Source organism: Aquila chrysaetos (assembly GCF_900496995.4).
Source record: "Aquila chrysaetos chrysaetos chromosome W unlocalized genomic scaffold, bAquChr1.4 W_unloc_2, whole genome shotgun sequence".
Lineage (NCBI taxonomy): Eukaryota > Metazoa > Chordata > Aves > Accipitriformes > Accipitridae > Aquila > Aquila chrysaetos.
The window spans coordinates 5,507,906-5,535,719 of record NW_024470322.1 but is presented as its reverse complement, the minus strand read 5'-3'; the positions used below and the strand labels follow the sequence as shown (position 1 = coordinate 5,535,719).

The following is a 27,814-nucleotide window of genomic DNA, read 5'->3' as shown; positions in this document are numbered from 1 at the left end:
GAATAATCTACTTTAATTTTTGGTTTATAGCGTTTCTTCTTTTGGCATAAAATGCTGCATTTGAAATAAAATGAGATAAAATAATTGCTATGTCACTTCTCATACGTGGTATGTATGCCATAGAACTACTTAGGAGAAGCATTTTCCTTAAATCTGCATTACAATATCTATACAGAAGCATGGAAAGGAAGAATTAGCCATCATAAGCCGGGGGGGGGGAATGGAATTTTTAGTGGTCTGATCTGACAAAATTCATTATCTTATAACTTGGTTTCCATTAAGATATTTACACACCTCAATTATTTTATGCATTGATTACTAATACTCAGTCGGGCTTAATTTCTTTTTGTAATTCTTAACATATCTGAATTTAAGGGAAAAAATGTTTTGCTGTTGTTTAAGTAGGATACTACATATGTTATGCATCATTTTAAAACTGTAAGGGTACATTAATCTGACTTGGTTTCTGAATTGTAATCCGATCAGATTCACTCCTTGGCAGTTATTTTAGTCTATTTAATAATGACACCATGTGGGATGATGGTATGGGGGGGGGGGGGTAGTAGGGTGGTATTTGTTTTAGTTAAACAGTTAAAGCTGCTGAACCACTTTTCAGGATTAATCCTGCTTATCAAAAAAATCCTTCCTGAAACTGGAATCTGGTTAATCAACACCTGACCTCACACAATGGTCTTTTTCTTGCTCAGCTTCAAAGATCTTTCAACACCAACACACCAAAAAAGTTCATAATGGAATGGACTCATGAAAACTGCTGTCTAGATCAAAGTTAAATTCCAACACTCATCAGAAAACATTCACATCAAACCCACAAGACTGCTTTGGATCCCAGTAACAGTTTATAAAAAGCCATTAACTAGATGAATTGTTACTGTAATTATTACCAGAAAATAAATTACCATCTGTGGTGACTTCTATTGAAACAAAAACTTGGGGGTGAATGGGGACAGGACCTTCCTCCATGGTAATATTTTATGTCAAAGTAAGGTACTCTGAAAGACTAAGTCATCACATGAACAAGATCAAGAGTTGCAGAGACACTGCTCTATCTTCAACTGGTTTTAAAAATCCAAAGCATTTTGGAAATAAACTTAAAAGACCATCCTTAAAGCTAATGACAAAGGCAGTACTCAAGCAGTGTTCTCAATCCCAGCTCATACACCTTCAGACTAAAAGTTCATCTTGAGGATTCTGATCCTTGAGTGTGATAGCCTCACACCAGGCCGTGATCAATCCACTGAGATAACACTCCAGTAAGACCAAAGACTAAAGATCCCACATTAGGATTGGGTGAAGAATCAGTCACTAAAACACAGTCCAAGATCAGGATCACAAGGACTTTGTATAGCTGCAACAGGATAAATAACTATGGCTATATGGGCCAGTAGAAAGCAACCAGGAACATCGTGCATTTGTCTCAATATACGTTCCTGTTAGCCTAGGTCCTGCCAAGAGCACAGCAACACTCCTAAAGGACAGGGGAAAAGAAGCCAAACTCAAAACTTTACTGAAATTGTGTGCAAACTAACCATGTCCTCTATCTCTTGTCTAACAAGGATAAAAGGTAGATCTGAGAAAGGACATGTGTGTTTTGGTATTACAGATGGACAGTCTGATTCTTAACTAGAATAGATCCTCTCATCAATAGTTCTGTTCTTTTTTCACCACACAGAGCAACATTAGATATGTCATCATATCTTATCTAAAACGCAGTAAGCTTTGACACCATTTCTGTTCTTGCAATTTTCATATAAAATATCCACCAACATGAAGGCCATATTAGGCTAACTAGAATGCCACATTAATTCTGACACCATATAAAGACAGCTTCCTTTTTTGCTCTCTGAGGTGTGAAGACCTCATTCAAGGAAAGGATACAGGCATAAACATAGTAGGAATAGTCTGCAGACATTACAAAGTCTCAATTTAGTTTATCTTTAGAGTTCAACAGAGAAATGTTACCAGAAGGCAACACAGTAGTCTCTACTGATGCAAGTAGACAGCATCATCTCAGTGTATGCTGACACAACCTTGCATCAAGAAAATATTATGGCAAGATTATGATAGAGTCATCACACCCAATACTCCCTGACAAGTTGAATTTCTGAAGATGGGAGAGTATTCTTGATGAATGACAACAGCCATCATCTTTTGATCATTTAGCGTATACCAGATCCACCTCTCATTCACAAAGCTCAGGATGCTGTGTGAGATAAAGCAAGGTATAATTCCAGGTTAAAAATAATAAATCCCAGGGAATTGACAGAATTGTCCTACTGCAGTGGGGTTTTGTGGCAAGGTTTTGGTAGCAGGTGGGTTACAGGGGTGGCTTCTCTGAGAAGAACCAGAAGCTGCCCCCATGTAGGACAGAGCCAGTTCCACCTGGCTCCAAGATGGACCCACCACTGACCAAAGCTGAGCCCGTCAGCAATGGTGGTAGTGCCTCTGTGATAACATGTTTAAGAAGGGGTAGAAACTGCTGCACAACAGCAGCCAGGAGAGAGAAGAGTGAGAATATGTGAGAAACAACTCTGCAGACACCAAGGTCAGTGAAAAAGGAGGGGGAGGAGGTGCCCCAGGCACCAAAGCAGAGATTCCCCTGCAGCCTGTGGTGAAGACCACAGTGAGGAAGGCTGTCCCCCTGCAGCCCATGGAGGTCCATGGTGGAGCAGGTATCCACCTGCAGCCCGTGGAGGACCCCACACTGGAGCAGGTGGATGACCGAAGGAGGCTGTGACCCCGTGGAGACCCTGCGCTGGAGCAGGCTCCTGGCAGGACCTCTGGACCCATGGAGAGGAGCCCACGCTGGAGCAGTGTGCTCCTGAAGGACTGCACGCCATGGAAGGGACCCATACTGGAGCAGTTTGTGAAGAACTGCAGCCCGTGGGAAGGATCCACGTTGGAGAAGTTCATGGAGGACTGTCTCCCATGGGAGGGACCCCACCCTGGAGCAGGGGAAGAGTGTGAGGAGTCCTGCCCCTGAGGAGGATGGAACAGCAGATACAACGTGTGATGAACTGATCGTAATCCCCATTCCCTGTCCCCCTGCGCTGCTGGGGGGAGGAGGCAGAGAATCCAGGAGTGAAGCTGTGCCTGGGAAGAAGGGAGGGGTGGGGGGAAGGTGTTTTAAGATTTGGTTTTATTTCTTATTACCCTACTCTGGCTTGATTGGCAATAAATTAAGTTAATTTTCCCCAAGTCGAGTCTGTTTTGCCTGTGATGGTAATTGGTTGAGTGATCTCTCCCTGTCCTTATCTCGACCCATGAGCCTTTTGTTTTATTTTCTCTCCCCTGTCCAGCTGAGGGGGGAAGTGATAGAGCAGCTTTGGTGGGCACCTGGCATCTAGCCAGGGTGTGATGGGTTGACCCTGGCTGGTTGCCAGGTGCCCACCAAAGCCGTTCTATCACTCCCCCTCCTCAGCTGGACAGGGGAGAGAAAATATAACAAAGAGCTTGTGGGTCGAGATAAGGACAGGAGAGAGATCACTCACCACTTACCGTCACGGGCAAAACAGACTCAACTTGGGGAAAATTAACTCACTTTATTACAAATCAACCAGAGTAGGGTAATGAGAAATAAAACCAAATCTCAGAACACCTTCCCTCCACCCCTCCCTTCTTCCCGGGCACAACTTCACTCCCAGCTTCTCTACCAACCCCCCCCAGCAGCACAGGGGGACGGGGAATGGGGTTTACGGTCAGTTCATCACATGTTGTTTTCTGCCGCTTCATCCTCCTCAGGGGGAGGACTCATCACACTCTTCCCCTGCTCCAGCGTGGGGTCCCACCCACGGGAGACAGTCCTCCACGAACTTCTCCAACGTGGGTCCTTCCCACGGGCTGCAGTTCTTCATGAACTGCTCCAGCATGGGTCCTTTCCACGGTGTGCAGTCCTTCAGGAGCACACTGCTCCAGCGTGGGTCCCCCACGGGGTCACAAGTCCTGCCAGAAAACCTGCTCCGTGGGCTCCTCTCTCCACAGATCCGCAGGTCCTGCCAGGAGCCTGCTCCAGCGCGGGGTTCCCACGGGGTCACAGCCTCCTTCAGGAAACCCACCTGCTCCGGCGTGGGGTCCTCCACGGGCTGCAGGTGGATATCTGCTCCACCGTGGACCTCCATGGACTGCAGGGGGACAGCCTGCCTCACCATGGTCTTCACCACGGGCTGCAGGGGAATCTCTGCTCCGGCGCCTGGAGCATCTCCTCCCCCTCCTTCTTCACTGACCTTGGTGTCCGCAGGGTTGTTTCTCTTACATGTTCTCACTCCTCTCTCCGGCTGCCGAATCCCGCCCGTCCCAACTTTTTCCTTCTTAAAAATGTTATCACAGAGGCATTACCACTATCACTGATTGGCTCGGCCTTGGCCGGCGGCGGGTCCGTCTTAGAGCCGGCTGGTATTGGCTCTCTCTCTCGAACATAGGGGAAGCTTCCAGCAACTTCTTACAGAAGCCACCCCTGTAACACCCCCCCCGCTACCAAAACCTTGCCACACAAAACCAATACACAGGGTCAACCCACTACAACAGCTTAACAAGGCCCACAGAAGTTTAAAAACAGAAAAAACACCACATACATGTGTAGGAGTACCACAACAGACCTAAATCCAGCAAGTCATAAGCATTCAGACACAAGAGCCTGACAAAGCTAACACTGGAGAAAAAAAAAAGTTACACTTTTTGCAACTGAAAAGTAATACCTCTGGTGCTAAAACAAAGCAAATCCCTAACCTACGCATAAGATACCTTGGAGGCAGGCCTCAGTGAAACAGCCAGCTTTGCAAGCAAAGTTAGTTATTTGTTTGCAAATAAAAGTTTGCTTGCAAAGTTATTTGGCCCGAGTCTTATGCCTCTGCAGGCAACTTGGCATAACTTCCATTGCAGTAAAATAAGAGTATTTAACACACATTTTAATCAACCATTACAGAATTGCCACATTCAGGAGCTGCCACCTAAAAGGTTCTTTAAGCACAGTTTTCTCAGCAGCTGTTTCAACAGTGGCAAAAACTGAATCAAAGGTTAGTCACACCTGCTATCAAATCAAGCTCGCTCTCATACACTAGCTATCAAACCACCTTAAGTTCCATTGAATAAGCTGCCAGTGATGTTGGAAGCTTATTTCCATGGCTCCTTCTGCTGGGACAGTATGGCCATAAAGTATTCATTATCTACACTAGCATCTTGCTCAAAAATTTAATATCCTTGCCGATTCAGGTCTTGAAAGTGCTCTCTCTCTCAAACTTGAGGTATTCCCCCAAGGCCTTAAGATTATCAGGACATTTCCTACATAAAACACACAAAAACATTTGGATATGCTCCAGCCTTCAAATATGAAAATATATTTTCCTCCTCCTCTCTCTTTCCTTCCTCCTGAAGTAAGATGACAGCACAACCAAAACACTAGTTCAAGCATTATATAAGTGTTCTTGCTGATGCTTTGAATGTTACAGGGCAACATGCAAGTAAAATCTAATTCAAAGCGAAAAAAAGCAAGCATTCAAAAACTCAGAGGTGAAGCACTAGAAGGCAGAAAAAGCACTGGTAGCAGGACACTAAGGAAAAAAAAAAACAAACTCCCCAAAATTAAACACATTAAGTACAAATGTAAAAAAGAGGGAAGATGTGCCAAAACAAATCTTGAAATAAGTCTCTCTCACTGGCAAAGGCCTCACAAATCAGTAGCTGTAGTACACTGGAAAGTCTTTCACACACCCTGATCATTACTAAGGAACTGCCTGAATTTACCAACTGGAAGAGGCTACACAGTATGCCATAAACAGTTTGTACTAACGCCCATAAAAATAAGCCAACAGTAAGTAACTACATTTTATTAGAATTAAGACTTCAGAATGAAGATTCTGACAGACATAATCTTTGGACAACTCTAGTATGTGATCTTCAAAATATTTAATGGGTTGATTACTAGAGAGACCACAATCACAACTGGATTTAGCAACCCATTTTATGTGTATAGTCATGATTCATCACCATGAAGTACAAAGTTATTCCACAATTTCACTATAGTCTGACAGAAGTATGATGCTCCCACATTTCTGGGAAGATTTCATAGGACATTTAGAATGGAATCTATTCCAAGACTGAAACTACAAGCACCAACATGTTATCAGATCTTTTTCCACAAAGACTCCTGAAAGGATAAGAAGAGTTCTACATGACTATGGAGATCAGCCAACTAGCAAACTGACTGTAGAAATCAGCTTCCTATTTCTTTCAAGCTAAATAAAATATATTTTTAAAAAAGAAAAAATAGAATAAAACAGTCAATATCTCAAGAACTTACCTTCAGACTTCAACTTCGTAAGAACAAAAATCAGGTAGTTGTTGAAATCTGGATACTGATTGAGTTGTTCTAGTTTCTGAAGAGAGAAACTGTTAAGGAAATTTGAATCTTCACACGCAGCATTTATAGCTTTCTGGATACTATGATTATTGAGTTATGTACTACTGCATCATTTCAAACAGCTGTGACTATAAGCTCACAACATACAGAGTATGAACAATCTGAAAACAGTTTCTATAATTTTTATACTGAAGCAGTAGCTTTTAGTTATGTTGAAATCTGAAAAAAGAATCCAGGAGACAGACACAGAAATTAATAGATCCTTAAAAATATTTTTAAAACAAAACAAAAAAACAACCCCCCCCAAAACCAAACCAACCCCCCCCCCACCTTCCTCTGTACAGTTGTAGACTTCAATATTTACACGTAGAAGCCAGCCAAACCTAAGGAATCCAGAGACACAATCCCATAATACATCTTTTTTTTTCTCCACAATAAATAAAAGCATTTCAGCATTAAAATACAACACCTATTATGATTTTAATAAGCTACTCACTTTAATATTAGTCCTATACTTTATGATGCTAACTAGCCACAGCCTGAGCTTTCAACAGTGAGAATCTGTTTAATTGTAAATGCCCAGATATTTGTACCAAGAAGTTCATGCTTATCCATGGTCTCAAAAAAACCAAACAAACAAAAAAAACCCTCTTTCTGTACACAAACCGATTTTCTAGAGTGACACCTTTCTGAATAAGTATCTTACTAGCAATACCAGCCTCTTCACTATGTCCCTGGGGAAACTGCAGGAAGAATGATTATGTTTCTGAACATCTAGAAAGTATGTAGTTTTTCTAAAATTTGTCATTACTTCTGCCTCAAATTTCTAAGTATTCTGCCACTGCTTGGCTAGAACAGTGATCTGGCATTCTCCCTGTATACTGTGCTCACACCCTGGTATTAAATTAGTATTACACTCAACAATATTTTAAGTCATAAAGAAGACACTACATGCTTAAGTTACTAAACCTACTAGATATCATCAGTATGGCAAACAATCAAGACATTTAACAAAAATAATTTTAGAAGAAGTAAGATTATTTGCTTCATAAGCATTTACTTTACTTGCTGTATAGCTAAATCTCTAAATATTCAAAGTCACATTTGGCTAAGGTTTAGTATCTGTGTTAGGACACTGATGGCCCTTCCAATAAGCAACAGCTAGTGTCTCAATCACAAACTTAAGAAACTTCATTTTTAGATATTTAGGCTGCTTGCATCAAGTAGTAACTTTGCTAGAGAAACCTGCCCTCTTTCCACTTAATAAGAGAATAAAATGTACTTATCACAGCCACAAGCTGTGAAACACACAGGAGATGAAATGTAAACAGAAGAATGGTCACAGCAAGTGAAAAATAACACAGAACATTCTACATGGCCCCTAGAAATGAAGAAACACACATCCAAAGATTGTTGTTAAAGGTGCCATGCCAAAGAGCTCTTTCAGGAACAGCCAAGAAGTAGGGTAGCACATTTTGAAATTTTTTTCTTCTTCTCCAAGCTTCAGAAACATAATCACCAAAACAGTCAGTCGAACATTACTAACAACTGTGAATTCCAATGGCTCAAATAAGAAGCAGCAGCAAGCAGAAAGAACTGAAAGAACAGTATTAAATAGAAAATTAATTAGAACACACCCAATAGGTCTAAGAATCAAGGAATAGCTTATAGGCCATATTTTCTTATCAATTTCTTCACCCACTTTAACTTTTTCTTTTTTACTCCAAGAAACATCTATATCTTCATTTGAAAAATGTTTGAAAGCCTTACCAATTCATAACTTTTGTTTGTTAACAAACAAAGGGTTTCGGCTAACCTGTGCTCCTCACTTTATTACACTTGAGTTCTAAACACCTAAATATGCCAAAACTGTGTCATAAAGAGCATGAGAGAATCAACACACTGATAGTTTTATTTAAAAAGTTATGGACTGGAAGTACTTTAAATTTGAAACAATTAATCACCATCCTACTTAGACATGCTACTAAGTAGCATTCCACAACACAACAGCCATCACAAATTTTAGTGGAAACAGTCTCAAAGGACACTTTTTTTTTTTTTAAATTATAGGACATGGCCTGTCAAGTTGTATTAGAACATTTTCCCAAACTGATAATACAATGGTAAAAATGTGCCACTTATATAACCTTTACAGGTCAACATATGAGGACCTCCTAGAAAGCACAGGTATTTCAGCACAGCAGGGAGTTACCACTACCATTTAAGAATTTCAAACATCAGTTAACAGCACTTTCGTTCAGTAAATTTCTACTCATCTTCAAGACAGACAGCAACGCCTATATTGCCCATCCTACACATACACCACTGTTTTTCAAAAAACAAACCAGATGTCATTAAGTTATTTGAAGCAGAGCTTTAAAATGTAATTTTACATTAAAGCTACACTATAAATACTGTTACTATAAACACTTGCATTTGAAATACTAAAGAGCAGTACCTGTTTAAGTTTGGGGCATTATCAGAACACTTCACTTAGCCACTTCTGTATAGTATTTTTCAAAGGAAGCAATAGCATCATAAGAATATGAAACATAGCTGCAGGAACAAGATGAAAACTACCTTCACCTTTCAGATAAGAACAGAAGCCTTCCAAAGCTTGACCACATCTGTTAGGAAAGCCTAGAATTCAAGAAAATTTGTCTCCAAGCTAAACTCCTAAAATAACATATATATAATAAAATTTTTTGTTCTTACCTACATAAATGAATTCTGTTGCTTTCTGTGAAGACCTTCAAGCAAATGCCTTAAATAAAAAGGGATCAAGATGATAAACTCATAAACTTCATAGGAGGATATCCTTTCAGGACTTCTAGATATTTTAAAGCACTTATATAGTTAGCTCAAGGAGTAGGAGACAATAGAGGAGAGCTTTATTTTTCAAGACTTATACTTCTATTAATCTTAATGTAAAATTTTCCTCTCTCAATCTTTGTTCCTTAAAACCTTGCTATTTCATCACTTCCACGATCAAGAGAGATTTGGGGGGGACACACAACACAACACCCAAACAACAAACCAACAATCCACAACACCAACACAAAACGCACTGCAAAGCTGCACAAGAAGCCACATACGGTAGATTTCCCCTTTCTCGTGAAATGTAAACAGCGTAACGAGCAGCATTTTAGGCTCAGAATTCTAGGCAAGCAGAAACATCCTCACAACGTAGCAAAATACAGTATCAGAGCCAGCAGGCCAACGAGAGCATGCAGGCAGCGGCTCCACCAGGGACACTCCTCCCACCAGGGACACTCCTCCCACCAGGGACACTCCTCCCACCAGGGACACTCCTCCCACCAGGGACACTCCTCCCACCAGGGACACTCCTCCCACCAGGGACACTCCTCCCACCAGGGACAGCTTTTGCCTTGAATCCCAGCACCGGATTAGTTTAGGAAGCCCCTGCTTTGCCGCAGGGGCGACGGGTACCCCGCGCCGCACCGCCAACTCAGCCCGGCGGGCAGTGGCCCCGCCCCCCCCCCGCAGCCCTCTCGGCGAGATTCCCCGCGGCTGAGTGCTAGACGCTGGCAGCGGCCCAGCGCGGGGTAACCTGGGAAAGCAGCAGATACCGAAGCAGCCACACCAGAGCCAGAGCTTTAAAAAGAAAAAAACGAACCTTGGCTCCAGGCTTGCAACAGGTGCCCAGGCTCCCAGCGGGGGAAGGCAGCCCCGCGGCCCACAGGCCTCCTCGGCGGTTCAAACGCCGCGCCACGGCCACCCGCTCCGGCGGAGGCTCGGCCCACAGCGCTCGCTGCGGCGGTTCCCCGGGCAGGCCCGGCCGCGGCCGCCGCCGCCTGCCGCAGCGCCGGCCTGCGGCCGCAGTGCCCCCACCCAGCGCCCCCCCGGCCCCGCTCTGCCTGCCCCACCCGCACGCGCGACGTAGGCCTCGACCAAGGATACTTGTTGCACGGCTCTCTGCGTGGTGGTGTCCGGGGACTGGGACTCCTTGAGCAGCTGCAGGATCTGCTGAAGCCCCTGTTCGTCGGGCTTCCACTCATACTCCATCTTGGCTTGCTGAAAAACACCAAACAAGCGGCCGCGGTTAGCGGCGCAACAGGCCCCAGGCCGGGGGGGGGGGGGGGGGGGGGGGAGGAAGCAAGGTAGCTGCACGGCGCCGAGCCCGAGCCCCACAGACGGACAGCACTGACCTGCTTTTGCCACTGCACCAAGCACACTGAGTCACGGCGAATTTGCAATCTGGCCCTAAGAGCCGCCTCACGTCTTCCTGGGTCCTAGCGCCGGGCACGCCTCCGCCCGCCCCAGCCGCCTCGGGCCCGCCGGCCCGCCGTCAGCCTTTCCCCAGTGCGTCCCACACCGTCAGGAACCTGGGGGCGACAAAACAGGAGCCCCTCAATCCCGGGCGGCGGAAAACAGGGCGCCTCCTCCACAGTCGTTCCCCCCCCCCCCGAAAACAGAGAGAAAGCTCCAGCAGCCCTGACAGGCGAGGGGCGAAGCGGAGTTCCAGCCCAGCCTCCTCGGGACGGCTGCGCAGCGCCTGGCAGCGAGCTAGGAGGCTGTCGCCCCACGGAAAAGCGGGGATGCGAATGCAGATCCAGGAGTTAGGAATGTGGTACCTGCTTTGCCGTCTGCTTTACTTGTACGTGATTTGTTTTAATGCTGGATAGATTTCATAAGTTCTCAATTTCACGTGTAAAGAGGAATAGGACCAACTACACAAGAAGGGGGGAAAGAAACTCAAAAGAAACTACTTTGAATACCTAGTGTATCTTATCCTTAGCCTCAAAATATATCAGAGGAAATCTCAGCTCAAAATTAGCAAATTTTGTGTATATAGAATAGTTCAGTTGGAAGGGACCTACAACGATTTTGGGAAAAAAATCTTCACCAAAAGGGTTGTCAAGCACTGGAACAGGCTGCCCAGGGAAGTGGTTGTGTCACCATCCCTGGAGGTATTTAAAAGACGTGTAGATGTGGCACTTAGGGACAAGGTTTAGTGGGGGATTTGGCAGTGTTAGGTTTACGGTTGGACTAGATGATCTTAAGGGTCTTTTCCAACTTAAATGATTCTATGAAAGTTGCTCAGCATGGATAAGACCAACACTAAGTATAAGTATGTCTTCACAATTTCAAAATTGAACTTCAAAGTCTAACTGAGGAAAGCAGAGTTCAGTCCCACACTTACTTATGACTAAATTAGCATAATCTCAAAGGACATCTGTATAATAATCAGATTTCCCTAATATACACTTACCTAAAGTGTAGAAAGTGTAGACAGGACAGCTAAGCTTCACTCAAGTAAAAAAAAAAAAAAAAAAAAAAAAAGATACAAATGCTTGCCTTCATTCAGGTCTTCCTAGATGCAAGGCTGCAGTAATTCCATCAATACAATACTGTGACAACAGTGTTATGAATTTTATTATTTTAAATTAACATAATCTTCTGGAGGACCCAAGGATTAAATTGCAATGAAAACATTATACAGTATAAGACCACTTTGTTGAATTTCCTCTGAACTTGAGATATCTCTTGTAATCTCCACAGAAGATGCCACAAGGGATGTTCCAGAGCTCAAAAGCATATACTATAGCATCTTTTCTAGAATTTCTTCTGACAGATGTAATGTTTTATCACAGATATCAAATTCTTCTATACTGGGTAACTTCTGAAATTAACACCTCACCTCCTTATTTATCACTTTATCACCAAATCTCTCAATTCTAACACTTCATTATGATTTCTGCTATTACCTTTGATAAAACAAGAGCATCAAGAAAACTGCATGAAAAAATATAAATTAATTCTTACTGCTGCCAAATTGATAAATGTTATTTTCTATTATTGTTTTCCCTACAGGTAGATATATTTGGTTCTAGTGAAAATAGCAACTCAAATTACTAATAACTCACAGGCCAACTTTTAAAATTTCTGTCATAGTATAAACTCAACTTGTATGACCTCAGATAATTTAGGATAGTTATTTGTTTTCAAGGGTGTATTCTTTCTCCAAAGCTTCAAGAAATGTGTGGTAAAGAAGGTTTTAAATCATCCTTATGTCCAATTAACTCTGTATTACTTCTGAATTTAGAAACATCCTGAAATATGCTTATCTAAAGCAAGACCTACAAGAAGATCCTCAAAAGGCAGCCTCTGCTCTCTTATTTTATTTGTTTATTTTTTAAAAACAAGAAGAGTTCCACCCCAGCGGAGCTGAGGTTATCAAAGCCTCACTATGCTCCATTAGCCCTGTTACCTAGCATAAAAGAAACAAAACAATGGCAGTAATCTCAGTGTCTGCTTGTATTGGGTTTGTGTGACAAGGTTTTGGTAGCAGGAGGGGCTCCGGGGGGCTTCTGTGAGAAGCTGCTCGAAGCTTCCCCTATGTCCAATAGACCCAGCACCAGCCGGCTCCAAGACGGACCCACCACTGGCCAAGGCCAACCCAATCAGCGATAGTGGTAGTACCTCTGATAACATATTTAAGAAGGGAAAAAAAGTTGTGTCAGGCACAGAAACTGCAGCCGGAGAGAGAAGTGAGAACATGTAAGAGAAACAACCCTGCAGACACCAAGGTCAGTGAAGAAGGAGGGGGAGGAGGTGCTCCAGGCACCAGAGCAGAGATTCCCCTGCAGCCTGTGGTGAAGACCATGGTGAGGCAGGCTGTCCCCCTGCAGCCCATGGAGGTCCATGGTGGAGCAGATATCCACCTGCAGCCCGTGGAGGACCCCACGCCAGAGCAGGTGGGTGCCCGAAGGAGGCTGTGACCCCATGGGAAGCCTGTGCTGGAGCAGGCTCCTGGCAGGACCTGCGGACCCGTGGAGAGAGAAGCCCACGTTGGAGCAGGTTTTCTGGCAGGACTTGTGACCCCGTGGGGGACCCACGCTGGAGCAGTGTGCTCCTGAAGGACTGCACGCTGTGGAAAGGACCCATGCTGGAGCAGTTTGTGAAGAACTGCAGCCTGTGGGAAGGACCCACATTGGAGAAGTTCATGGAGGACTGTCTCCCATGGGAGGGACCCCACCCTGGAGCAGGGGAAGAGCGTGAGGAGTCCTGCCCCTGAAGAAGATGAAGCAGCAGAGACAACGTGTGATGAACTGACCATAACCCCCATTCCCCGTCCCCCTGTGCCGCTGGGGGGGTAGGTAGAGAATCTGGGAGTGAAGCTGTGCCTCGGAAGAAGGGAGGGGTGGGGGGAAAGTGTTTTAAGATTTGGTTTTATTTCTCATTACCCTACTCTGGCTTGATTGGCAATAAATTAAGTTAATTCTCCCTAAGTCGAGTCTGTTTTGCCCACGATGGTAATTGGTTGAGTGATCTCTCCCTGTCCTTATCTCGATCAATGAGCCCTTTATTTTATTTTCTCTCCCCTGTCCAGCTGAAGAGGAGGAGTGATAGAGCAGCTTTGGTGGGCACCTGGCATCCAGCCAGGATCAACCCACCACACTGCTGATTCTCAATCTCATGCGCAGATATAAAAGTCCATATTCTAAAATGGGAAAATATTAAAGCATGCAGCTTCATATATTATATTACTTTTTTTCTTATCTAAAAAGAAACCTATCTCATCTTTCAAACACATTGTACAACTATTAATGAAAGAGAGACTGAACTCTGTGGTGGTTACATGCAAGATTCACCTCTGCCTCATAAAATTCCCTTATCAGTATCATCTTTTCCAATGCACATTTTAAAGGATTACAAATGTAAGTAGCAAACAAAATAAAGCACACCTTGAAATGTACACTCCAAATGAAGGAAGCTGTGAAAATACTGCCAATTGTGCTTTATTTAATTTTTGTTTTCTATTTTGATTCTGTGTGATCACTGAGAAATTAAGAGAATCACTAGAATGTACAGTGCCTAACCTAAAATATGCTTCCTTGCTAAACTGAAAGATATATTATCATCATAAATTGTAAAATATATTAGAAGTACTCATTGGCTCAGAGAACAACTGTAATAGTGTATTCTCCAGACACAAAACATTGTGTGAAATTACAGTGCATTACACAGTTTTTAGTCAAGAAACAGAGAAAGACTATAGAAAGTCTTCTACAGAGAGGAGGATTTTGGAAAGGATGCTGTCTGAAGATGTTTGTTAATGTGACCAAATGACCAACTGGATTTTTACATATCAAAGGTTAAAAGTTTTTAAGATAAGCAGATATCTGAAGATGTGATACACAAACACATACTTGCACTAGTGTATACATTTCTGTGTTAGAGAAACATGAAACAACCATAGATTTTTTTTTTAAATCAAATAATTTCCTCTGTTTCTCTACTTTAATTCCTTTTCCATGGGGCTCCAAAAGCATCTCCACTTCAGACTCCAGTGTTTTCAACCTAGTGCTGACTAGTTTCGCAATTACATGATTCTAGCATTCTTGTTAATGCAATTGGTTACCATTTGTTCAAAAGGTCCATTCAAACCTGATCTTCTTTGTTTTTAACTACTTATGGACCTGATTCAACAACTGAAGCTTTCACCTCTTATGCCAACTCCACTTCACTGCACTCCATTAGGTGTAATGTAGGTGAGTCCCTCCTGATTTCCAAACACATAGCTCAGGGCTTGACTGCACAAGAAAGTTATACCAATTTAGCTTAAACTTGCCTATACATCAATTTGCAAAATCCAGTGTGAAACAATTTATTTAAATTTAAGGCTGGCTTATGGTTTGTTTGGGTTTTGTTTGGTTTTGGGTTTTTGGTTGGTTGGTTGGGTTTTGTTTGTTTGTTTGTTAAGGAATGGACTCAAGCTCAACTATGTAAAACAGACTGAAATACAGGCATCTATTTGGACTTTTGCATTGATTTAGCTTATTTGGTTTTAAAAGCAGACCTGTGCTTTTTATTCTCCAATGAGAATTAGACTCTTGTCTCTCCACACTTGTCTGCTACTGACTTTCTTTGTTTCTCTATAAGAGAGGTGGCCAAACTGTAGTGCACATACCACTCGTGCTTTTGTGATATGCTCAATGCTGAACTGAGCCACAGCTCCTGGCTCTCACTGCTCTTACACAGGCAGCAGAATAACTGCCTACTAGGTCCTGTAAAGCCTCTGTAAACACAGTTAGGAACTACTGCAGCCACCACCTGCATCCAACAATAATGAAAAGCTCTGCTGCCCCCAGGCAGACCTGCACTTCTGGTTCAGGATATAGGAAGAGGACCAAGACATGGAGAAGTAGGAAGACCAGGATTAGGGTGATGGTATGTGCACAGGGGAAGCTGAGGTTCCACTTTGTACTTGCTAGAAGTGAAGATTCAGGATTTACATGTGTGCAGGGGAAAGGATGTGGCTGAAGTGCAAAATTAAACTTCTGCGGGTACATGAATGGATGGGGAAGGTGAGTGTGAGCATTGGACTGCAATCCTAGCTTGGAAGACAGGAACATGCAGTAGGAAAGCCAGGAGGAGAAGAGCCATAGATGAGGCTCTGGTTTTGTGTGGTTAGAAAAACATGTGACCCTGGATGCCAGAAGTTATCAGTGATGATCATATACCCACTAACTAGGTTTGGAAACCCCTGCTCTGTGCTACCTCACCATCATTTCCACAAGTATTTCCTTTTTGGGTTCTAATAGAGTAACAATTTTCTTGCATCTTTGTACCTACTCACCTACTATCTATTTTCTATTCTCTGCCAAAAACATTTTGTCTTGCCTTTTCCTCTGCTTTTATATTTAGCATTGATCAATTACTTAAATCAATGCCCTTAATGGCAGGTTCTTCATAAGCAGCACATTTGGAATGTTTAAGGGATTTCACAATGGCTTGTAGAAAATGCTATATAAAATTAAATTATTTAATAGGGGAATAATTTAACAGAAAGTTTATATTCTATACTCAAGGCTTAAAAAACATAAGTTTTCTTTACACATTAATTTTGTTTGACTTTAGGCCTTATCTCAGATTTTACTCATTAAAAACAACCCACGTATATACACAAACTCAAAATTTCAAAAGCATTCAGTATACAGGAAATTATCAGTGAATTTTTTTAATTGTTTAAATTACACTCTGGAGTCTGGTTTGGAAAGGAAAACCTTCTGGAGGCTAAAAGTGATGTTTGGAAGTTTATTTCTATATCATTAAAAGATGCCACAATCCATGGCATCCATATGTACATGCATAAACAGATTATTATGGACACTGATTTATCATGTATATGATAGATCACATACATAAACCCAACATCACTGGGCCTATACAAGTATATATCTACCATTGAAATATTTTAAAAAGAAAATTTTGGTATGAATTGCAGCCCTGATCTTGGGCCCCAATAGCTTCTGCATATTAGAAATACATTTTTTTTTCAACTATCATATAGATATGAAATCTATCAAAAGATATAGAAAACCTATCCAAGCTATCCAAATCAATACTATTAAACAGTTTAAAGAAGTGGAATAGGTGATCAAAACATACTACTGTTAAATGTATTTAAATGTTCATAGAATCTGGAACTGAATTAACTGGTAAAATTAATTTCTGTGATCAAAACTAATCAAAGTTGGAACATAATTAAGACATGAAAATAATGGAAAAAGAAGTCCTAGCCTTTTCAAAAACAAAGCAAATAAAAATCCTCCCCCCTGTTGCATATCACTGGCACAACTCCATTGACATAATGCATTGATCAGTGCATAAGTTTCACAAACCTGTAATCCAAATTTTTACGACAGTGACAACACTGAGTCTACAAAAGGAGTTCTCTTCTCCATCAATGAAACATTTAAAAAATAAAATCTCAGTATTGATTTCAGCCCTGATCTTTAAACTGTACAGATTCTGAATATCAGCTTTGATGAAGGAGAATTATACTTGGCCTTATGCCACCCTCCTTTGTAGCTACAGCATCTTTGTGTGCCCGAAGCAGGAGTAGGAAGGAAACTTGATTGAATTAAACTCTACTCCAGCTCTGCCAGTCCGCTGGACAGCTCTGTGCATACCTATCACCTGATTATCCCTGTGGTTGCTCCAATTTACACCATGAACCTAAAATTAAGCACATATATCTGTTCTCTTGAATATCTGCATACAAGCACTCCTAAACTGGAATCTAAATAAATATACTAGAAAAATGTATGTCAGATAATCCAATAAAAGCCTACATTCATAAATCCATCATTAATGTTGTTTTTACCTTCCTGCCACAAGGCATGCTTAGCTCAATTTAGCAGCTGTGCTTACATCTATATCCATTTTGGAAGTCACTGAAGTCTGTATCACTGCCTATATACAATGGTAAACATGGTCCTTAGTCAATATTAATTCTAACCAGAGCTTCCTCCTTTAAGACAGAAAGTAAACTGCTTTTTAACCCTGTTTTTGCAGGATCATAGTTATCCCTTTGTATCATACTGCTTTGAGTATAAGCTAGCTAGATATTTTGAAGAAATGCATTCTAAAGTAATTCTGATCATATAGAAACTATTCTTCCCAGTTGTGGGCAGCTTTCCTCTGTCCTCTCGCATATAACTCAAAAATAACTACAGTTCACACAGCAGATGCAAAGCGAGGACTTTTAGAAACAGACAATATACTGTCATTTTTAAACATAACTGAGACTCTGGATTAGAAATATAGGTTGTTTCCAATTCTACCAAAGGCTCCTTGTATGATCTTGGGCATGCAATTATTTTTCCTGTTTAATTGCTCACGTACTGAAGGGACACAAGTTAACTTTTTGTTCAATGAGTGTTGTAAGGATTGAACAATATCTGTGAAGTATTCAAATACCACATCAAGGACTACTTAAACATGCAAGAAGGCAAGCAAACAAGTTATGAACCTGTGGTGGCCAGAGTGCATAGCAGAACAAGCCTCACAGTAGGAGGATCTCTTAGGTCCTGAGCATAAATTCAAGGGAGGGGAATTGTTATCTTCACAGCAAGGAGATAAAGAGCTCGAAGACTGAGCAAGCCATTTATACCAACCCAAAAAGCGTTTCGGCCCTTTGTATAGTCACCCCACAAAGGCTTTACAAGTTCCATCGGCTATTTCCATTGAGCGCCTAAATTAACAACCTCCCCAAGCAAGCAAACAAACAAAAGTACAAGACAAACACGGGATTTCACTGCTCTCGAATGTCTCTTAGAAAAACAAATTAAAGAAAACCCACCTAGCCAGATCTGGACAGCAGGGACCCTACACACCCCAGAAAACAGGGAGGAAATAGGGCCACTTTCTTATATTCCCGAGGCGACTTTCACTTTCCGGCTCGCTGCAACGGCAGAGTTTGCGGCCCGGCTGCGGGAACGGCACCAGCTGTAGCATCGGGAGGATCCGAGGGAACTGGGGGGGGGGGGGGGGTGCCCAGTCCTCCGACCGCGATCCCTCAGGCCCCGGACGCCCCTCAGGCCGCGGCCACCCCATCCCCCCATCCATCCATTGATCCATCCACCGGCACGAGGCGGCAGAGCCCGCAGCGACAGCAGGAGAGGAAAGGGCAGCACACGGCCGAGCCCGCACGGCTCCCCTCCCAGCGGCGGCGCGAAAACCCCTAACGGCAGCCGGGCTCGCGGCTGGCTGGCTGCCCACCCGGCCTGGCCCTGCCTCAATCCGCAGGCTGGCAGCAGCTGCTGGAGATAGGACATCCCAGCCCGCCCCTCACAGCCCGAACACCTACCCACACCATCCCAGAACCCGACGGCAGAGGAGTGGCAAGGGAGCAGCCCGTCCTCTCCCTCCACAGCTCCGTACCCGTACTCCGTACTGAAATGGCTGAACAAAGGGAACCTCGCTCCGCTGCCACCACCCCTCCGATTGGACGGGGCGGGGCTCGGCGCGCGGAGGAGGGCGGGGGCGCCACTGGCCGGTCACCCTGGCAACGGCGGCCTCGTCTGGGATCCGTGGCCTCGGGTGTGATAGAGACGGCAGTGAAATGGCCGCCCGGCCCCACCTAGCCTCTCAGCCCCGGCCCCCGCCCTCGGCCTCTCCCGGGCTCCCGTGCACAGGGCCGCTTCTCCCTGCCGGCCCCCTGCTTCCCGCACGGCTCGCTGCTGGAGACACATGCACAGAGGCCTCGCGCTCGGGCACTGCCTCCTGCCTGGGGACGGGGCGGGGCGGACATTTTTCCCCCTCAGGGGCACCCACACACAGTCCCCTTTCTCCCAACCCACCACGGCCTCCCTCAAAGATGCACTAGTGTGAAGGGCCACCAACCCCTCGGGCAGCACATACCTACCCATAAGGAGCTCTCTTACCTCCTCAGCAGTACCTGTCCATCAGACCTACCGGCACAAATGGGCCCCTCGCAGGTGCCCTTCCCTTGGGGCACCGCCTGGCTCCCCAGGCTGGGCTCCTCTCCCCGCACCCCCCACAAAAGGGGTGCGATGACAGTGAGCTGCAGGGGCTCTGCAGCAGCTGGTTGACACACATGTTGATTCAAAGAAACTAGCACAATAGTTTGATTAACTATTGAGTAGGTTTTCTTTATTGGCAGTGCTGGATGCACGGGGGATCGCTCCACCTATCGTGCACACCGTCGGGCCTAATTGTGCAGGTTAAGTACAGGTTCTACATACATATTCACTAGATTTCTGAGAAATGTTATACATATTCATTAGTTTTCTGGGAAACTATTAGCATATGCAAATGTCCTTTACGCAGGTGCATTGAAGGTCTCTGGTGGTCTTCAGGAGTCCTCTGGTGGTCTTCCATAGTCTTCCTCACTTGTCCACTACTTGACCCTCCTCAGGTGATTCTGCGCAGTATGGTCCTTTACATGTTTTGATACATCAGTGCTTGTTAGTGCTCTTATTATCTAAGTTTTCATTAGTGGTATAGAACCATATGGCTAGTTTAAGCTAAATGATCTACAAGGACGAGAACAAAGGCAGGAGTTCTTATCTTTTCCGGCCCTATCTATTCAAGCAAGGCCTCTGCTTGTGCCTTCTCAACAAGATTGTAAATTCATCAAACATTTAATTAAGTTTTGTGATCGCTCATGGTTCCTTCTTGCTCATCATTCCCAAGTACCAGTCTCTGACAGGCTTAATCCTTGACAAACACCAGTCCTTGGTATGTAAAGTTAGAGAGAGACAATCATTAAGCAATAAGCAGTTCGTTCTCTATATCAATCCCCCCTTTTCTTTAAACCTTTGCAAATTCTTTTGCAACTATAGGATTCCACTACTTCCGAGAGACCGTGTAAAGTATTTTTCGACTTCTACTTGATGTCTGATTTTATTTCGTTTCCAACTTTCGTAATTTCCTACCGTGCTCTGACAACACCACACAAAACACTTAAGCATAATGCAGACCATCATTCCTAAAGTCATTAAAATTATAACCATAATAAAAATTTGCTTTAGCCACCCGAAATTTGGCAGCCAGGATGTTAGTTTGTCCCACAATTCTTTAAATCCCCATGAGAGGTGTCCTGGGTTCAGCTGGGATAGAGTTAATTTTTACAGGAACCTGGGAGGTGGGGGGGCATAGCCGGGGCAGCTGACCTGAACTAGCCAAGGAGCTATTCCATACCATGTGACATCATGCCCAGTATATAAATGGGGAGCGGGCCGGGGGAGGGCGCTCTCTCTCTCTCGACTTTCGATGGGGGAAGTGGTGGAGCGTCGGGTCCCGGGTGGTGAGCAGTTGCACTGTGCATCACTCTTTTCTGTATACTCTTTCATTAGTACCGTCGTTGTTGTTGTAACTTTTTTTGCGTTGTCCCAGTAAACTGCCCTTATCTCAACCCTCGAGGTTCCAGTTTTTTTTCTTTTCTCTCCTCCGTCTCTCCCCTATCCCACCGGAGGGGGCGGGAGGAGTGAGCGAGCGGCTGCGTGGTCCTTTGTTACCGGCTGGGCTGAAACCACGACAGAGGTCATCCTTTGTTATCTCATGTAGTATTTTGGTCTGTTTCCAAATTTCTTGTAAGTCGGTGGAGATTCTTCCACTTTGATCTATATACATGCAACAACTCGTATTTATAACTGTGCATACTCCACCCTGAGAGGTCAGTAATAGATCTAATGCCATTCTATTTTGTTGTACAATTTGAGATAAACTGGATATTTCTAATTGTTGGGCTCTTATTGCATCAATTGTTCTATTCTCAAGGTTTTCTATTACTGCCGAAATGTTAACTATGGCTTTTTCTAACTCACTCCCAACCATGGGAGTAACCATCGGACAAAACTATGAAAGGCAGTAGGCCTTCTTACTAAAGGATTCTCAACATCTCGTCTAATCTTTCGAAAGTGTGTTCGCACCCATCCTTTTGGTGGAGAACTGTGTATAGTCATATTCGGAACCACTGCTCCCAAAGTACATGTTCCCATCCAATTCTTTGGTAAAACTTTCCGGGCAGTGTCATTGCATAGCCAGTACCATCCTTTTCCTTCCAGCACTGGCCATGCTGTAGTATTAACAGAAGTTGAAGTTCCAATATCTATAGTTTTGTTACAAACTGTATGATTTCCTACATACGTCCCATTAACACAGTCAATTTTTCCAAGTCCTCTAGGTAGATTACATCTCTGTACACACATACAGTAAGGCTCCTGGGCCTCAGGACTAGTTATTTCTAACTTCTGGACTTCGTCATTGTCAGTATACCATGTGGTGCTTTCCCAAAGATCAGTCCAGGAGTGATTTCTTGGTATCGGAATACCAATTAGCGAGATTCCTTTTCCCCCATGTTCTGGCATGTGAGTACATATCCAACAGTCAGTTCTGTTCAGGATTTGGGAAACATTTTGTGTCAAGGAAAAATGTGAGTTCAAGTTCCATCGAGCTTCATTTGAACTGAGTAATAACTCTGTTATCATCATGATCTGGAGAATCACAGACCCGTGGGTCCTGTAGGGATGACTGTCCATGGCCTCTCAGGTGCTCTCTTTACTCTTGAATAGTGAATCCAGGCCGGCTGTTCCTTGATCTTAATGGCAGTGAAGGTCGTCAGCAACACTTGATAGGGTCCGTCCCATTTCTCCTCCAGAGGTTGTCCTGAAAAAATCTTTACATATACATAATCACCCGGTTTAAAGGGATGGATTGGTTGATCTAACCCTCTAGCCCTGGTTCCTAAAACTTGTTTATTTATATTTTCCAACTGTTTCTGGAGGGATACCATGTAGTCACACAAATACCCTGCACCCAGTTGGGTTAAATCTCCTGTAAATTGAAATTGATATGGTCTCCCATACAATATTTCAAAGGGACTTAAATTTTCCTTTGTTTTTGGTTTCACTCTCATTCTGAGCAATGCCAGGGGAAGAGATCGGGGCCAAGTTAGATTAGTCTTTTGACCAATTTTTGCTATCTATTGCTTAATTAAATGATTCATCTTTTCAACTTGCCCACTTGCTTGAGGTCTATATGGGGTATGTAACTGCCAGTCTATCCTTAAAGTTTGGATCACCTGCTGTACTACTTTGGCACAAAAATGAGAACCTCGATCGGAAGATATTGTTGCTGGAATTCCGAAACGAGGAATGATTTCATTCAACAACATCTTAGTTACTTCTCTTGCTTTGTTTGTTCGGCAGGGGAAAGCCTCTGGCCAGCCTGAAAATGTGTCAGTCATGACTAACAAGTATCGGTACCCCCCTTTTCTTGGGAGTTCCGAAAAATCAATTTGCCACTGTTGTCCTGGATAATTTCCTTTGCCAATTATCCCCAACTTTACTTTATTCGCCACATTAGGGTTATTACGTAAACAAATTTCACACTGTTGAGATATTTGTTTCACCATTGTATACAGATTGCGTCCTATTAATTTCTGATTTAAGTTTTTGTATAGGGCATCCGCTCCCCAATGCGTCTTTATTATGTTCAGTTAAAACTGTTGTCCATATTAAATTGGATGGTATTACTATACGATTATCTGCTAAATGAACCCATCCATCTGACTCTACTTTACCATCCAGATCTTCAATTAATTTTAGGTCTTCCTTCGAATAATTTGGTTTCTGATTTGTACTTACAGTTTGGATTTTACCATCTGGTATTAAGGATAATGTCTCTGCTTCCACTTCTTCCACCACCCGCCTAGCCTCATAATCTGCTAGTTGATTTCCAATTTCTGAATCTGTGTTTCCTTTCTGGTGTCCTTGACAATGCATGATAGCTACCTTTTCTGGTTGCTTCACGGCTTCTAATAGTTTTAAGATTTCTTCTGCATGTTTTATTTGCTTTCCTTGAGCAGTTAGCAATCCTCGTTCCTTCCAAATTGCACCGTGAGCGTGAACTACTCCAAATGCATATTTAGAATCTGTCCAAATGTTTATCTTTTTCCCTTTTGCCAATTCCAATGCTCGGGTAAGGGCAATTATCTCCACCTTTTGGGCTGAAGTTCCGGAAGGCAATGACTTAGATTCAATTACCTGTTGGATGGTTGTGATTGCGTATCCTGCTTTACGTTGTCCCTGTTTTATAAAACTACTCCCGTCGGTATACCAGGAGTTTTCAGCATCCTCCAGAGGTTCTTCTTTGAGGTCTGGTCGACTGGAATATATAGCTTCTACTGTTTCTATGCAGTCATGTGTCACTGGTTCATCCAAAGTTCCACTAAGAAAAGAGGCTGGATTGACAATGTTAGTAACTACAATTTCTACATCATCTTGTTCTACTAACACTGCTTGGTACTTTAAGAATCTCTGGGGCGAGAGCAAACGGCTTCCTTTTTGTTCCAAAACCACTGAAACTGTATGGGAGACTAACACCGTTATTTTCTGTCCCATGGTAAACTTTCGGGCCTCTTGAATATTGATAACAACTGCTGCAACAGCTCGAAGACAGCCAGGCCATCCTTTGCTCACCTTGTCCAGTTGTTTGGAGAAATAAGCTACTGCTCGTTTATAGGGACCAAGTCTTTGTGCTAGTACTCCCAAAGCTATTCCTTGTCTCTCATGAGAAAACAGCCAAAATGGTTTTGAAACATCCGGCAGTCCCAGAGCAGGAGCTCTCATTAGTTCTCATTTGAGCTGCTTAAATGCGTTTCGTGCTTCTCCAGTCCAAGTTATTTTTGACTGGTCTCTCTTTATCAATTCATATAATGGCTTTACCAATAATCCGTAATTATATATCCAAAGGCGACACCAACCTGTCATTCCCAGAAAGGTCCGCAGCTCTTTTATCGTTTGGGGCTCCGGGGTTCGGCAAATGGCTTCTTTTCGCTCGGTCCCAAGCTCCTGTTGTCCTCCCGAGATTTCAAGTCCCAGGTAGGTCACACGCTGTCGAACCAGCTGGGCTTTCTGTTGAGAGACTCAATATCCACTTAAACCCCAAAAATTAAGAAGATTCACAGTCCATCGAATACAACTTTCCCTGGTTTCAGTAGCTATTAAGAGATCATCCACATATTGTAACAAGATTCCTTCATTGTCTGGAGGTACTCAAGTTTCAAGCTCTTTCGCCAATTGATTTCCAAAGATAGTGGGGCTATTCTTAAAGCCTTGAGGTAATACTGTCCATGTTAGCTGAGTTCTTCTTCTGGACTCAGGATTCTCCCATTCAAAAGCAAACAAATTCTGACTTTCTGCGGCTAAGGTCAGGCAGAAGAAGGCATCCTTCAAATCCAGCACGGTAAACTAAACTTGGTTATCTTTTAGTTTTGTTAACAAAGTATATGGATTTGCAACTACTGGATGTATATCTTCAGTAATCTTATTTATGGCTCTCAGATCTTGGACCAACCTATAGCTTTTCCCGTCTGCCTTTTTAATTGGTAGTATAGGTGTATTATATTCTGATTCACACTCAATCAATATTCCATATTGTAGAAACTTGTCAATTATCTCCTTGATCCCCTTCCTATCATCTAATTTCAGGGGATATTGCTTAACTTTGACAGGTTCTTCTCCTGGTCTCAGCTTAATTACTATAGGGGCTGCATTTTTAGCCTTTCCTGGAACCTCAGAGGCCCAGACTCCAGAATATACTTGATCAACAATTTCTGGAGGTACTTCAAATTTTGGTTCAGCTTGTATTAATGCCAAGCTTAAAATGTTAATTAGCTGGTCTTCCTTGACTTTTAATTCCATTTTTCCTTTTTCAGAAACAATTTCTGCTTCCAATTGTTCTAGCAAATCACGGCCTAACAAGGATTTTGGAGATCCAGGCAAATACAGAAATTTATGTATTCCTATTTGTTTACCCAATTTATATTTAAGTGGTTTTAGGAAATAAGCCTTTTTCTGCTGGCCAGTAGCTCCCACTACAGTCACAAACTCTTCATCCTCCGGTATCAACCTTTGATTTAACACTGAATAGGATGCTCCCGTATCTACAAGAAAATCCACCTCTCGTTCTATTTTCCCTAGCTTAACTTTAACCAGTGGATCCGCTAGGGTGGATTCCCCCGGTCCCCCTCATTGACCAGAGGTAACATCGGCTACAACAGCTCGTGCTCCACTTAGCTTAGGACATTGTCCTTTCCAATGGCCTATTTCTTTACAATAAGCACATTGATCCGATCTTAGGGGCTGGCGTGAGCCTCCCCTCCTTCCAGTTCCCCAACCCCTCCCACAAAGGGAGTTGTCCTGCTTTCCCAGCGCAGCTACAGTAGCTGCAGCAATAGCTTTTCCCAATTTTCGTCTCTCATCCCCCTCTCTGTTCCAATATGTTCTCCAAGCTTCCTCTATCAACTTCTCTAAGTCCCTTATCTCAGGCTCTTTCAGTTTCTGAAGCTTTCGCCTTATATCTTCTGAAGATTGTCCTAGAAACAAAGAGACTAACTGTTGTTTTCCTACTTCAGATAAGGGATCTAAGGTAGTAAATTTCCGCATAGCTGCTCTTAACCGATCAAGAAACTCTGTGGGAGTTTCAGTCTGACCTTGTTTTACTGCATACAGACTTGACCAATTAACTGCTTTCGGTATCGCATTTTCAATACCAATCTTTATCCATTCTTGATATTTTTTCAACAATCGGTAATCACTGTCATCATTAGGGTCCCAATTGGGGTCTGTTCTCAGTACGTGATTATCTACCATACCGGGTAAAACCCCAGCAGTTATTTGAATTTGGACCTGAGTCCGAGCAGTCTTTATTATTAATCGCTTTTCAGTTTCAGTTAAGGCATCTAACATCAAATCAATATCTCTCCAATCTGGATCTTGATTTTTAACGATTAACTCAAATCTTTTAGCAACTCCCTCAGGATCATCCCGATATCCTTTTACCATTTCCCTCCATGAATCTAAATCATTCATCGTAAATGGCAATTTAATCCTCGTAGGACCGGTAGCTCCTACTGCCTGTCTTAAGGGAGCCTGGATTATTGGACCAACCTTACTCCGTGTGCGAGCTGTAATAGGAGTAAAACCTAAATCTCTCGTGCTCGTACCTTCATCAGGTTCTTTCGCACCTGTATCATCAGTAAAATTACCTTCTACGGGTGTTGGAGGTAGTAAGGGTGGTGAAAAAACAAAATCTTCTATTCTTTCCTCAGTTTCCTTTAATTTTACACATCTTTGTCCTATACTACATGCCGAACAACATCTCTTCATCTTCCCTGTAGTCCTTTTCTGCTCCTTTTCCATTGCTAACACAAGAGGATCTTGTGGGGCCAAATTAATACCACATTCTTTCTGCCATTCTGAATGATTTCTTAAAGTGAAAAACATATCTGCATACATCACCTCATCCCATTTTCCTTCTCGTCTCAAAAACAACATCAATTGTAACAAAGTGTTATAATTCAATGTCCCATTAAAGGGCCATTTTTCATCACCGTCTAACTTATATAATGGCCACCACTGATTGCAATATTTTATTAAAGTTTTCTTATCCACGCTTCCACCTGGCGGTCCCCCTATCTCCTTCCAGTGATCCAAAATACAGCCTAAGGGGCTCTTTTTCAATATTCCACCACTTTGTTTACCTCCCATATTACTCGTTTAGATTTTTACCTTTCCAACCACAAACAATCTCAACTGTATACGTAGCCCGTTCCCTCTTGTCCCAGGGAGTTCAAACCTGACACTCAGGGCATTCAATATCCCCTCCACAATCTATTTGCAACCTCTCTTTGCACCACATGCATTCCAGGACATATGAGGGCATACAGTCATTTCCTGGATGTAAAAGACACCATTCAAATACCCACATTTATATGATGCACCATATAGGGACTTTCTTACACCAACACCACAAAATGATTAAGATAATCAAACTCAAACTTACAATTACAACGCTAACATATAAATTCAAGTTCCAAATCATCAGGGAGTCACACTTCGTTCGTCTCCGGCCGTACCCCTTGCAGAGTTATGAAACTGCGGATCAGAACTCCACACACGCTCCGCAGCTGAGCTGCGTCTCATTTACTTAAACATTCAATCCGCAGTTTTAATTGTCTTATGTCGTTTCAATTTGCAATCCAAAGACCAAAATCCGCAAACGATATCCGTAATTCAGTTCCAATAGCCGTTTACCACATTCAGTAACCAAAAACGTCAAAATCAAATTCAAAACATAAACAAAAGCACGAGTGGGTACCAA

At 43.0% G+C, this 27,814-nt stretch overlaps 2 protein-coding genes and 1 long non-coding RNA gene across 3 annotated transcripts in view; all 3 read right to left on the bottom strand.

The window, feature by feature from the left end:
* The window catches only part of LOC121232944 (transportin-1-like), a 101,525-nt gene extending 82,420 nt beyond the window's left edge, over nt 1-19,105 (bottom strand). The window contains 3 exon segments of the mRNA XM_041121460.1: nt 6,314-6,389; nt 10,295-10,408; nt 18,993-19,105. Of these exon segments, the coding sequence (XP_040977394.1) occupies nt 6,314-6,389; nt 10,295-10,408; nt 18,993-19,001 (199 nt within the window). The 5' untranslated portion in view covers nt 19,002-19,105.
* On the bottom strand, nt 7,775-9,634 carry LOC121232976. The gene is made up of 2 exons (XR_005931782.1): nt 8,832-9,634; nt 7,775-7,969 (listed from the first exon to the last, which is right to left on the bottom strand). It is a non-coding gene; the product is annotated as an uncharacterized LOC121232976 (long non-coding RNA).
* Nucleotides 19,106-21,194: 2,089 nt separating the features above from the next.
* On the bottom strand, nt 21,195-27,408 carry LOC121232952. The gene is made up of 3 exons (XM_041121508.1): nt 24,414-27,408; nt 23,695-23,891; nt 21,195-22,325 (listed from the first exon to the last, which is right to left on the bottom strand). Exon 1 carries the CDS (start codon nt 27,199-27,201, stop codon nt 25,681-25,683), a length of 1,521 nt encoding a protein of 506 aa, XP_040977442.1. The 5' UTR covers nt 27,202-27,408; the 3' UTR covers nt 21,195-22,325; nt 23,695-23,891; nt 24,414-25,680.
* Nucleotides 27,409-27,814: the final 406 nt, after the last annotated feature.

Excerpts from the sequence above, each read along its gene's own strand:
- LOC121232952 (XM_041121508.1), bottom strand. The coding sequence starts at position 27,201 with ATGGGAGGTAAACAAAGTGGTGGAATATTGAAAAAGAGCCCCTTAGGC.